Source organism: Xiphophorus couchianus, chromosome 11 (genome assembly GCF_001444195.1).
Source record: "Xiphophorus couchianus chromosome 11, X_couchianus-1.0, whole genome shotgun sequence".
In the NCBI taxonomy this organism is placed as follows: domain Eukaryota; kingdom Metazoa; phylum Chordata; class Actinopteri; order Cyprinodontiformes; family Poeciliidae; genus Xiphophorus; species Xiphophorus couchianus.
Genome location: NC_040238.1, coordinates 26,431,221 through 26,445,409, shown reverse-complemented (window position 1 = coordinate 26,445,409; position 14,189 = coordinate 26,431,221). Strand labels below are relative to the sequence as shown.

The window sequence follows — 14,189 nt, the reverse complement described above, 5'->3', positions numbered from 1 at the left end:
CCCTAATATTAAAACCACCTGCTTAATATTGGGTAGGAGCACAAAATTCACCAACACAGCTTTCAAAACAGGGTCTCCATAAGACTTTGTGGTGTTATGTGGCAACACACCAAGACATTAGCAACAGATCCATGAAGTTCTGCTAGCTGAAAATTGGGCATCCATGGATTTGTCAGTTTTAAGACATCCTAAAGGCCAGGAGGGAGATTTAAACTTTGGAGGCCAAGCCAACAACACTTTGGCCCCGAACAGATAGCTCTATCTTTATAGCTTTTTATTCACATCAAGAGTGCTTTAACCAGCAGCAGTGGTGACATAGAGATAAAGCACGACTCATGTACGGAGCCCTAAGTCCTCAATGCGGCCGTCACAAATTCGAGTCTCATTGACCATTGTCAAATGTCTTCTCCCTATGTCACAATCCACTCTCCTGTCAATTCACCATCAAATAAAGGGCCTAAAATATCCTTAAAATAATGTCTTAAGCGTTTTATGACAAAGTTCGCCACATACTCGGGCGTACTTCACTCCGTGGACGTCCACGAATACTCAATGCAGACTCAAAGCAAATGTCCACCAAACACATTGGGCCAAAGGTACATTTTTACAACCGTGTATTAGTAAACTGCTTAGCAGGAAACAGTGTTCACATCAAACTATTCAGTACGCGATACCAAGCTGACAAGGCTGAGAGTTGGCAGAAACAGTTGTGAGGACGCACAGCACATACAATGGCGTAGTGAAAGGAGGCTCAACACAGTATCAAATCAGAGACGCTTGAAACATATCCAGATTTTCAGATTTCAGCTACACACCATTGTACTCGAACTTCACAGTTATACAGCTGTCTTTCACTAAGCATTTCTACAAAATACACTCAAGTCTATGGTTGTGATCAACTTTGAACAACTTTCTACTCTGGCTTTAAAAGTACCATTTCTCTGGCGCATTCCTGTTTGTGTCTGAGTGAGCAGAGCATCTCTTTGCTGCCAGTTGGCTGCTCATTCTGTCTTGGATCACGTAAAGCAGGTACTGAACACTGGGTGCTAGGAACGCTATGATCCGCTTGGACACAAGTATGGACTTCAGTCTACATGTTCCCACACTTTGATGTTACCATCACATCAACTTCAACTATCTACTATTCATTTATCCACTGTGTTACACTGATAGCCACTATAGTATGAGAAAGTTGATGTAGCCAATTTTTAGATATTTTGATTTTTTTTAAAACAAACTGAAAGTTGCAGTTTTTAAAAGTACTGATTGCTTCTTGTGCAATTCAGTCCATTTGCTTTATTGGTTTCTGTGCTTTTCAATAAGTCAAATTAAATTTAAAGACAAAATCTTACCTACATTAAACAAAATTGAGCATCTCCAAAACAAAAGACATCAGATGAAAACAACATCAGCAGCTCCATGACACACTGTAAACACTTTTCTCCAAAACTAATACCTTTTTAACAAAAACATGTTTCTCCAGGATGTGAAACAGGGTGATGCATCTGAGCTGATTAGAAGAGTTAAACAACAATCTCCAAAAAAGGAACTGAAACAGCACTGCTAAATAGCATATGTCTTTTCCATTTCAGGTAGGGAAAAAAACAACAAAAAATCCAGCACAGTCCTACTCAGCAACAAGATGCCAATTCATCCTCGAATACCTTTTAAATTTAAACGAGCTAATAGAATTATGTCATGTTCCCTGGAAAGCACCTGTCCAGTCTGCAAACAGGCTCTGAAAGAGATGCAGATTCTTTCAGCTGCAGACAAAGTGGTGACAAAGTCAGAGGGTCATTTTTAAGAAGTTCAAACACAAAGGAAAGCTTTTCTCTGAATCAGCCTAAAGGCTGTCCCTTATTGTGACTGCATGCGTTTGTATAGGTGAGCTTCATGTTAATTAGCTCTGGTTGGCCCAGTAAATTGCTCTGGTCTTTGACCAAAAGGCAATTTGAGATCAGAGAAGGACAATATGTACTGTCAGAAAACTATATATACACTGCTTCTTGTGTATACTGTATATAGCAGGCTCGCAGATGGAGAACAACATGAGAACGATGAAGCGGGTGCACCAAAGTCTCACTGAAAAATGAAATGTCTGAGTTTGTTTCTGTGTTTTGCTTGTTTTTCATTCAGTGAAGTAACTAAAGGTGAGTAGAGTAGACCAAAAAGGGGCATTATTATTAAAATAAAATTTTTTTTAGCTTTACATCATGCTATTCCCTCATCAAAACCATACCTAGAGTGTTGCCTTGATTCTTTTATGTATGTTTGATAAATCCTTCAATCTCCTATGGCAACCATTCAGCTGTGCAAAATGCCTTGGGGGTACCAAGGGCTGCCTTCGAGGCACAGCTCCTCCTTGAAGAGACAGGAAAAAAAAAAAGCTTTGAAGCTTTCATTTTTATGAAACGGTCACAGCGCCAGACTTTTCTGCATTTTATGGTTAATGGAAACGCAGCTATTGTTGGTCTCTGACTTTAAATTTCAATAGACTGTATTAAAGTTTGGGATTGGAATGTAAAACAATGTGAAAAAGCTTGAGGGACAAGAATATTGACATATTTAAAGTTTGCCTGATTTGAGAAACTATAGGGACTAGATGACTTCTTTTACTATTATTATTATTGACATGAGTTATGAAGAAGAAAAAAAAAACTTTACAGTCAAACTACATTCAAGTTCCTCTTTTCCTGTCCTCTTCAGTAGCTGCTGCTGGGCCTTTTGTGGAAAATAGTGAAAAAGATGGGGGCTTAGGTTGGAATTAGTTGCACATGTTTTTACCATAATAACAAGTCTTCTTACACAAGTGTATTAAGTATTTGAGTAATACAACACCACTTGAGGCAAGTAAATGAGTTGCAGAAGCTCTTTTCATTTCTTCCACTGCTTGTGTGTCTGTGTTAGCTTTAGCAGTGTCATGGGGTTAAAACAGCAAACACAGTGAGCGTATCAATAGATGGTTCGCAAAGCTGGGCAAGCTGTTGTTGCAGGGAAAGACTGAAATAATGCGTTGGAATTTCGTATTGCCAAGAAGAATGAGAAATGGAAAAATGTGTGTGAGTTCACCAGAAACCCAGCTTGTAGATTCAGAGCTGAAGTTGCTAATATTTGGGGGATTTATTATACATTTATATAGTTAAAATTTTTGCATAACTGCTCCTGTTACACCTTGTTCGTACCTTGTTCTTCATTTTAAAACTGAATTGAATATAATGCGGTTTTGGTCTCCTCCGATTCGATTTACCTTTCTTCTGTAGATGTGCCCTCTCCTTCTGCCGAACGTCTATTTCCCTGCCAAACGCCTTCTTCTGCCGCTGCAGCTCGCTGCAGAGTACAGCTATGCGCAGCTGCATGCACTCCCGCTCCTTCTTCTGCAAGTAGAAAACAGAGAACACACAAAGAAAGACTTTGAGCGAAAACGTTCGTCACGTGGCCACAGCAAGGTGTGAAGTTTATTGCGTTTCATAGAAGTCCTAAAATTCCTAAAAGGTTTTCCAGAAACACGCTTTGTTTTTGTTGCCTTATCCCACGTCTCGCTGGCTTAATACACGTCCACAAAGATGAGGCTTTTGTTTAATAATGTAAAATCCAGTGTCAACAACTAATGACAGAGGAGGGGAAAAAAGAAAATGATCTGACTCTTGAAAACAGCTCACTGAGCTCTGAGCTCAGAGTGGTGAAACCTGTCAGTAATGAGCCCCTATCGTGGGAAAGCATGACTGCAAGTCAAGTGGTGCGAAGTTCTGGCTTTTGATATTCAAACAGCTGATAAGAGGCGAGTGTTTGAGGCCTGAGGTCAAATTTTGATTTTGGAAAGACATGTGAGAATCCATCTCTTGAGTATAGCGACTGATTTCAAACTGAATACAATTTCATCTGAACCAACCTGAAAGTTGGGGGTGCACCGATTGACTGGCTGATCGGTTCTGATTTTCATCACTTTCGGTAAGGGTGCACCAACTGCAGTTTTTTGGCCGATTACCGATCTTTTAAAAAGCCTTACATGCCGATTTCAATTTTGGCTGGTACCATTTTTTTTTTGTCCCAGATGTTGCTCAATATAGCAAGAAAGATACTGAAGTGGCAACAGTGGGGTGACTATTGTTAACTGTAAACATGCAGACATGTCCTGATGGGTCAGTCTATAAATCAAACTTTTCTCACGGACGATTAGAGGATAGTGGTTCATTTTTAGACCTTTGCCAGGGTAGATAAGATTGGTGGATAAAATTGGCTTCACATGTAAAAATTGGCCGATCATCAATCTCCCTAAATTAAGGAAATTGTCACCGATAAATCGCTGCACCCCTAATTGATTAACTACCTGATATGACTCTTCCTAAATACATAAAATTATCTTATCACAAATAAATACAGTAATAGTAAAAACAAAGTGCAATTCAATTTGAAATTCAATAGTTATACATTTCAGGACATAGAGAAAATGATCTTGTCTTTTTTTTTTCTAAAATGCAGCACAAAAACACCCAAAAGATTCCAAACCATTGTCAGTTTTAAAACATAAATGTAGCAACAAAAAAAAATTATTTTAATTGTTAAAATTGAACATCTGGCTGGCTCTTCTTTATACCTCATCACTCCAGACAGAGTACCCAGAGAAACTCTCCCACTATAGAGCTTATTGCATCTTTGCAAACCTAAGTGTTTCTGTCATATTATTTTTAAAGAAAAAGTTTTCCATGGGAAATCCTTAAGAGTTGACAAATCTGCAGATATATTTTTCTTCTAGCATTTTGTTTAAATATAAAATCTAGAAAATCCTCATCAACAATCCTCCCAAATGTACCCACTGATTATTAGCTGTTAATTTTCACCTTGAATCAGGATGAGTGCAGAGAGATTTTTTTCCCCACACACACAACATCTCTATTTTGGCTTCCCCGGTTTCCCCCAACCTCAACCTGACGAGATGTCAAGTCAAGCAGGTGTAAACACGAGGCGTGTTTTTAAACTGATGCAGACAGTGGCATTATCAGTGTTTCATCACTTGGAGGAATGTGCTTGGAGTGGCAGCAGAGGAAGTGGAAACTATCCACAGGGAAGTGTCGAGGCAGAAGGATGCAAGTATATCTGATCTACAGGAGGGGCAAGACAAATAGAGAGCTTTGAAGAAGTCTAATAAAATCTAATAAAATGCCATAACATCCATTCAAACAGAACTCTGGCATTTTTCACACAATGTTTCCTGACTAGCACAAGCATCTGAGTCATTAGTCAACATCTTGCGCTCTCTGTAGGGTGTGCCTCCTTCATGTCTCTATGCAGTGGTGGGTGGTGTGTCTTGAAGAGTGCTAACTATCTAAAAAGGAACAGCTGAATGGACAGAAGGATCCAGATGTGGAATAAAACACACTCACACACACAACAGTTGGCAGTACATGAAAAAAATTAAGTCAGAAGTGCTCTATAAAAGAACTAAGATTTAAAGCTCCAGTATGTAACTTAAAAAAAATAATAACATATTTGTTGGAACTGTCACTATGTCATGACAGTATAATATGACAGATTGTCTGTGAAAACAAACAAAAAAAAAATCTGAGACAGGAGGAAGGACTTAGCGCCGTCAGTCACCCTCTGTGTGGTGCCTCTCATCACCCTGTTTACTCTCTGCTACGCTGCAGCATGCTCAGGCTAGTTAGCATGACCTCCAATAACAGATAAATGATTTTCCTGTAAAGGTGAGGTGTTTCTCCGCCATAAGCAAATTGAGGATTGAGTACATGAGAATGATTGACAGCACTAAGACCTTCCTTCTGGTTCTGATTGGTCTGTTTGTGGTCGGAAGCAGAGCATTTCTTCAGATGGCGATAGCAGCTCAGGGAGGAAGTAGAGGAGATCAATCTTTTCTCAGATTATCCTTAAATATGTAAAAAACATATTTGTGTTTTTTATAAAAGTTACATACTACACCTTCATAAGAGCAAAAACAATTGTTGGATAAAAAACGTTCAAGTAGGGAATGAGATGGACGAAGGAAAACCTGGGAGGGACTGAGCTCATCTTTGATCGCACAGCGCACGCCCAGCAAGGCGGGACTGTGACATCTCACACACGCAAACAATCAGATAGCAATCGCTATCTAGGTGGAACAGAGATATGGACTCTTCTGGCAAATTACTAAGGGCCTCTAGGAGAAAACAGCAAGGCGACTGATAGAACCTCCATGTCCTGGGTGCTTGGCGACAGTGGCACTCGCATGCTAGCCACCTCTGGCTTTGGCACGAACCTTGAACCTCCTACACTTTCACTGAGCAGGGAGTTGACGAGCAGGTCACAGGCAGGGGTGTGTGCGTGTGTGTGCGCGTGCATCCCAGGGCCCATCTGCCTCCTACTGAACATCAAACAGCAGTGGGTCAGCTGAGTAAATAAGCAGCGGGCGTGGGGAACATGTTAGAACCCAGCAGATTAATGACAGAGTGTGGGTGAGAGGGTGAAAGGGCCACTTTGCCCTCCCTTGATCCAGGCTCAATATAATGTGCATGGGGCTCATACAAAGCTCTGAAAAGGCAAAAACTCTTAGAAGAGTCCAACAATGCCCCACTCACTCCACTCTACAAGGCTTTTAACAGAGAGCTAGAAGACAGGGATTGTGTGATTTATTAGCTGATTTTGGGCACTGAAAGAGGTCTTGAGGAATGTTTTAATATGGAAGATATATCAGAGACAGGTTTTTGTAGGAGATCCTTTGTACCAAAGAGGATGGAGGCTTAACATTTTTGTGGGAAGGCTGAAGCTAGGAGGGCAGCTTGCATAGTCAAGGTGAGGGTCTGGGAAACAGAACACAAAAGAAGAGAAGTATATCAAAAGAACACAAAGGAAAGCAACAGCTGTAACAGCTGCTCTAAAACCCTTTAAGTTTTAGTATATGTGCAGCAGTGCATAAATTCTCACAGATTTGACTCTAACAGTGGACATGAAAACCCCCCAGCTGTCAAAAATCAATTCAGCATAAAGGGCACATAAAGGCATGACCAGCAAAATACTATTAAAGAATAAAGAGTAGTGATTGACACATTTATTGAGAACTGTGGTAAAGATGTGCTTTAAAAGGCCTTGAATTAAATTCATCTTTAATTGCAGTACTTTTGAAACAAAAATCCCCAAATCTGTTATTGGTACCTCTGACAATCACTTCAGAATTACTTACTTGAATTCAGTTTATTTATTTTTGCTAATACTTTACTTTTTAAATTTAGTGTCTGGCATAGTCATTAACTGCGTATCGATTTTATCCTTTAGATTAGTGGCCCCCCAACCTTTTTGTCACCGCGGACCAGTCAAGGCTTGGCAATTTTACTCCGGCCCAGGGGGGCGGCGGGTCATGTGGCACTTCACTTTTCTCTGACCTCTATTCCTCTTTGCAATGGAGGTTCTCTTTGCATTCTTACAGGTGAATACTGTCCTGTACAAAACATGGCAACACAGATGGCAGTAAGTGTGCAACTCACAGTTTGGAAATGATTACTTGTATTTTCGCCCACATTTATGAACTGAAATCAAATTGTAGCATTTGTATTTGTCTAAAATTATTCTGCTACAGTACCGCATTGATTCACTCATAGTAAAGCTTCGAAAACACATTTACCAGCGGTGCCACTACATGGGATTGGGTCAGAAATCTTAACACAGAATTAACATAAATTCAAAGCTGGATTTGGTGCTTTGTTTTCACAGCTGTGTGGCTGCCAATTCCAAAAATGCTAAACATGTTTTCTTGATTTTTCTGTGGATCATAGTCAGGGTTATGACAGGAAGAGGAAACATAAATAGGGGATCTGATTCAGGGCTTTATCAGTCAGGCAGTGTGATATTACTTTTTATCCACTTTGTAGTTTATCCATGAAAACATTCTGAAACTGCCTTCAGGCTATAATGACCTCTCACTTTGTATCTTTAGCATACAATTCCATCCCAGACTTTGGGAGGTAAAAAAATAAAATAAAATAAAATAAAATAAAAAAATCACAAAATCTAAGTACTTGTCATGGCAGATTCTGTTGATGCTTGTTATGAGGGAAACTAGCTGGCGTAGTTTCCTGATCGCACCACAGTCCTATAGCATTAATTGGCGTGCTTGACCTATGTCATATTTGAATTAACAGCTAATCTTTATATATATTTTCAGCCATCAGTAAAATTGATAAACATATGAAGTGAAAAATAATGAATGTTACTGAAAACAAGCAAATCTGTTCATGTAATTGATATCTGCCATAAGAATATTGTTTACACCCATTCCAAGGTTAAGCTCAAATTCTCTTTAATGTCCCTAGGGGGCATTATGGGTTACTGGAAGCAGAGAATACCCTCATTAACAATAAATACAGTAAGTACAACAAATGCCATCACAATTGTAAGTATGCCAGCACAAATACTGACACACTTGAAAAAACACTCAACAAGAAATATTTAAAAAGGGCAGCAACAGCAGGTGAAAATACATTTTAAATCGGTTGCTTCTTAAAATAAATCTCCGAAAATTGACAAATCCTTTTTCACAACAAGCACTGCTGCTTTGTGGTGTTGGGGTTAAAGAAAAACAAAAAAGGGATGGATTTCAAACTATTTAAGTATGTCAGTTTTCTGAAAGTCACAGAGAGCCCAAAAAATCATTAGAAGACTTTTATATAGAACATAGGTCATGCCACCAGTTTCACCTTCAACTTTGTATTTCGAGTGAATGATTCTTCTTTAGCACAGATGAAGCATTAGATTGCACGTGAGTGAGAATCAGAAAAACTCTTTAGCAGATAACAGGAAGAAAAGATCAAAATACGAAGTTTTTTTTATCTTTCCTGGGTTCAAACTTCTGTCTCTCACAGGATGACTGTATTTTGTAGCTTTTTGGGAATCTCAAAGTGAGGATAAGGCCCTAGATTCTCATGAAATTTAAATGGGGACTGTTAATTTAGTAATTCTACTGCCAATTCCTCAATGTTCACATAAAATAATTTAAATGCTGTCCCTATTTCTTATTATGCTACAGCTCTTACAGTAAACTAGGTAATGGCAAGTTAAGGAATTCCAAAAGTTAATTAATATGTTCTCAAAGATTTTAATTTAAAAAATCCTCCTTATATTGTCACTTTATGTAATATTTAAATGGAACACTTTTACAACAAGTTTGCTGACACAGTCATGTTGAGTATTTAATAGGAACTAAAAGGTTCTGGAAGACTGGCTCACCCGCTCAGTACAAGCCGCCGTTGTTCTTAGTTTTTCTTCAATCTCCTGGCCGGACCTCTGAACTGTCACTTGGGTCTGCTTGATGGCTCTCTGTGCTGTGTGAAGCCTGCCAGAGGGGAAGCAGAAGACAAAGTCACCATTAACAACATAATTCAAACACATTGGACCACCAGGACATCTCTAACTTGGAACAGGACCGCTAAGAGGTCATTAAACTGATTAGCTGAATAAAAATTGTTATTTACGAGAAGAACTGCAAATAAATTCAAGCTCGGTTTGGATCTTTATTGTGACTGTTTACATGACACAGTAAGAACCATGATTGCTCCCATGTGAGGAACCGTGATTGTGCAGTGTTTGTTATCCCTCTTTGTTTCTTTTGTTTTGTTTTCCTGCAGAGGTTAATGAAAAGTTTTGACATTAAATAATGAGCAAAAACAACATGGAGTTCACTCTAAATACCAGATCGACCAGTTCAACTTGTAGCACAGATGCCCATGACGTTCAATCACGACAAATCTGGCCTTCCTTCAGCCTAAACATTGTCCAGCAGGCCTAAACCCATCAGTCCCGGTAAAGCAAAGACAAACCCCCTAATTAACTAAAGCCACAACGATTTCCAAATTCCATGTCGCTGTCATCACTGGAATAGGAAACTGCAACATCAGTACACAAATGACAGGCAAACACATTATTATAACCATCAATCACAAGGAGCTAACGTTTCAGAATGCTCGCTTCAAATCCAAAGGCCATCAAAGAACAGACGAAGCCCGCTCATCAAAACCCGTGGGATCAAACTCATCAAGAGGCAAAATTCTCCCATGGTGGGAATGAGCTGAAGAGCAGAAACTGAGAAAGGGAAACTGACAACCATCAATAAAAGTGTCAGGCTGAAGTTAGATGATCTCATTCCAAGTAGATGTGTCAGCGCTATCCATATGGTGCTGCACAGAGATGGTGGCAGTTCTTTTGTTTTTACTACTGCACACTTCCATTTTCTTGTGGCTGGAAATACCAGTAACACAAACCAAAGAAGGTTTTCTCCGCAAAACTGTCTATATGTAAAGATTCCAAGTAGAAGTGCTAACACTTCAGATATGGTGTACAGATCACATGACAAACAGAAACCAGAGGTATACCAATTATGGCTGGACACATTTTATTGCAGTTCAGCAGGTGCTGTTACTGTGCATAAAGCAGAACCTCAGGACAGAATAACAGATGTGCTGAATTAGGGTTTATTTTCTTAGCAAAAATTCTTAACATCTCTTACAAGAGTTAGCTTTTTTAATCTGAATCAGAGTGTGATTGCAAATTCTCACCTCCCCAAACGAGCCAGACTGTCGAGACAAACAGACTAGAGTTTGATTAAAGCGGACTAAGCATGGCAGGTGTGAATGCACCCTTAGTCTACAGATGATAGTTACAGTGTCTTGTAAAGGAATTCTGATCACTTGAACTTCCTCAGATTTTGTCAGATCAAAACCACAAATGTTGACCCGTTTTTAAGCAAATTTAGATAAACAATTCCCTCTTTCCCTAAATGATATCATGGAACAATATTAATAAATAAGCCAACATATCAGAAGGAGAACCATGGATCTCCACAACTGTTTGATGCAAAATATTACACCACAACAAAAGATTTTGAGAAGATGATGCCAAAAACTGGTAAGGGAGAGTCATTACGCAAAGTGAAATGAGTCTTGTACTGATATAGACTAAAGGGTGGCTCTGTGAGTAAGAATTCATAATGCAAAATGGAACATAAAAAGCCATGTCACACTTTGCAAATAGACTCAGTGACATGGTCTATATTTTGGAGGCATGCCCTGGGGTCTAACAAAACTGACATTACAGCATTTGGTAATACCGACCAATGTAGTAATCTATTTCTACTAGATTGCTACATTTTGCAGAAGAAAGGTTGAAGCTTTCAAGTCTGAAAACATCACAGCTTTGAAATAACTTGTCTGTGGGTGACAGATGTTATTGGTCATTTTGCTGAGGAAAGAACTGGTGCATTTCATAAAACACATGGCATCACAATGGAAAAATATGCAGAAAACTGAAGGAACAACTCAAGGAATCAACCAGGAAATTAAAGCTTCGAAATGGGCAATGACCCCAAGCGTACCAAAATATAATTTTCAAAGAGGCTGAGAATAACAAAGTCAATGTTTTGAAAGGGCCATCACAAAGCCCTGGTAGGAGTCTCAAGTATTGAAAATATTTCTGGTTAGCGTTGAAAAGGCGTGTGTGATCGAGCTGGCCTACAAAACCTGACTCAGTTACACGAGTTCTTTCAGAGGGTCTGGGCCAGAATTCCAGCAAAGTGCTGCAAGAGGCTTTTGGGAGGAAACCCAAAACATTTGACCGAAGCCATACAGTTCAAAGGGCAATTCTAACAAATGCCAGGGAATTTTCTACAAACTTCAAAATTTTAAGGTTAAAATAATTTTTAAAAAATCAAATTTATTCTGTGGCATTTAGCAAACAGAAGCAATATTGGTCATATGTTTGCCCTAAAGCAGGAAAACTAAAGTCAGATTTCAGTGTCAAAGAATAAGAAAATGAGTTGTGTCAGTTTTAACCATAAATTTTTAATATCTGTTTTGAAGAGGATATTAAAGACAAAACCTTCACACTGGAAACTGGATTACAGGCAAGACTTGTGGTCTGGCCATCAGGGGGACGAGAGGCCTCTCTCTAGGCATGTCCTTACTTTCAGCGCACAAGAATTTTCCCCTTGAGTGGATTTAGTTTAAGAGGTTCTTTTTTTAACGAGCCCACAATGTAGCTGGGTCATTTTACTAATCCTGGGGGGCTTTGTTGTTATGAAATTCACATAGTAATTTCTGGATATTATTGCCCCGCACTGGCAACCAACCTAGCAAAAAGATTACTTGAATGACAATTCCACCCAGGCAGAAGTTGTTCTTCAAGAAAAACAAACACAAAAATCACTGTAGATTTTCAACCCACGGTTTTAATCTGCTTGAAGTGACAGTGATAGCAAACAGAGAAAGATCCCCGGCATATCAAAGTGGATCTGCTTTGACAGCTTCGTTTGTTTGGGTGATTGTGAAAAGAAAATCAGATATGGCCCATTCCTTCAGGTTAAGGTAGTTATCTCTCCTCTGCTTTTCACGCATGTCCGCCCCCTGATCCCCTTCCAGGCCTTGGCCCAACGCTGGCCCATTGCTACACAGCATGAAGACCGGCACAGGGAACTGAGCACCCAGTAGGGGTGCTTTGCAGTAGCAGTGCTGTGCACACTGTGCTAATTTATGAGCCTTCACAACTTTTCCTTTGCAGGGAGGCACAAAGCAGCTGTGCCACAGATTATCAACACGTTGTGGCTAAGTTTTAACCTTTGATTCCTGCTACATATCAAACAACTTTATTTAACCCTTTCATCAAGGAACGAGTTTCTGCAACTATGAAATTCTACCTTTAAAATGTCCTAATTTTGATTGATAAAAAGCAACATTAAAATTGTTAATCTGGCTTTAAAGATATTGTAAAATAAGCATTTTAATAACAAACAGTACTAACAATTATCAATAAGAAAAGAAAAGACCTCTTCAATCAAGATCTTTCGTTTAACATATTTGTGAGGGTTTCCAGGTTATGGTCCAGCACCTGTGGTTTGGAAAATCAGGGCCGGGAAGGAGGTTGAAAATATAAATGTGTCCTCTGGTTTGAAAAGATTAGCAAGAGAAAATGTTGTGAGAAAAAAAAAATCTGGAGATTAAAAAGACAGAGAGAAAGAGAAAATCTTTTAATACCGTCTTGCAATATTTCATAGTGATAATGACCCCTGGTCCATTTGAGGATCAAACCGCTCTGCCGTTTAACAGGGAGGTTCAAACAAACACCAGCCAAGTAAAAGGCATGAGGCAGTTACCGGAGTCCAGATATACAGTAATATGAAAAAGTCACAATTTCAAAACCACAGACATTTTCCATCATACCATTCTCCATTTTTAATGTCTGGTCAAAAATAAATTGGGGGTCAAATCTCACCAGTCACATGCAGCACCGCTATCATGACACCTGCTCTCCTGCATCTTTATACTAGATAGTTCTGCAAGTTCTGTGATGAGTGAAGGAGTACGTTTTTGGCTCTAAAGTAGAAAAAAAATTGTGGCTTAAAAAATTTTGCCATGGTATCAAATTATAGAGTATTCTTCTCAGTATTGTGACCACCCTACTCTGCGCTGATGAATATTCAGATCTTGGGATGACATATGTTTAAACTCAAATTGACACTGGCAGCATGACCTAATTTCTGATTTATCTGGAGTATTGAAATTGGATTCCAGGATGGTCAGTTGATTCTTTAAAAAAAATAAAATAAAATGACACAAGCTGCTTTTCCATTCCAAATGTGCGCCAAACTTTGTCGATGTTCCGCTAATGTCGAAAAAAACATTTTGGATTTCAGTGTTTACATTAAATAAGAAACGATTAAAATCACACGTGAACAAGCTTGCTCACATAATAAGACATTAAAAAATAAAAAATACCACCATTTGGTGTCGTCTTCTTTGTGGTTTCTGCCAGAAGTAACGTCCAGTTGTTGATCATGTGACTTGTAATGTGAAAAAGTGTTTCCATCTCATTGTTTGTAAAGTAAACCAAAAAAAATCTCAAAACCTATCCAAAAAAAATTTTTTTTTTTCAAAATTGGTGTGTTCCCATTAAACAAATTTATTTTCAAAATGTCAAATTGTGCAGTTATATGGTCAATGGAAACACAGCTACAGTACTTGCACTATTCAAACCAGGAACATATAACAAGTAAAGCACCTACTTAGACATGTGACAGGGCTTTATGTAGCATAAAATCCATAAAAATGTACATAACATAGCTTTTTCAATACACAAGGATATTATTTGACATGAAGAATGCTGCTCTTATCCTAATTTTTCCTAATGCCTGCCCTGCATGCTTCTCAAAGCATCCTCTA

General features: G+C 38.9%; 1 protein-coding gene across 1 annotated transcript in view; it reads right to left on the bottom strand.

The window, feature by feature from the left end:
* The window catches only part of uvrag (UV radiation resistance associated gene), a 114,603-nt gene that overhangs the window by 77,948 nt on the left and 22,466 nt on the right, over nucleotides 1-14,189 (bottom strand). The window contains exons 7-8 of the mRNA XM_028031336.1: nucleotides 9,211-9,316; nucleotides 3,248-3,374 (exon numbers count right to left, since the gene is read on the bottom strand). Of these exons, the coding sequence (XP_027887137.1) occupies nucleotides 3,248-3,374; nucleotides 9,211-9,316 (233 nt within the window). The remainder of the gene's footprint in view (nucleotides 1-3,247; nucleotides 3,375-9,210; nucleotides 9,317-14,189) is intronic.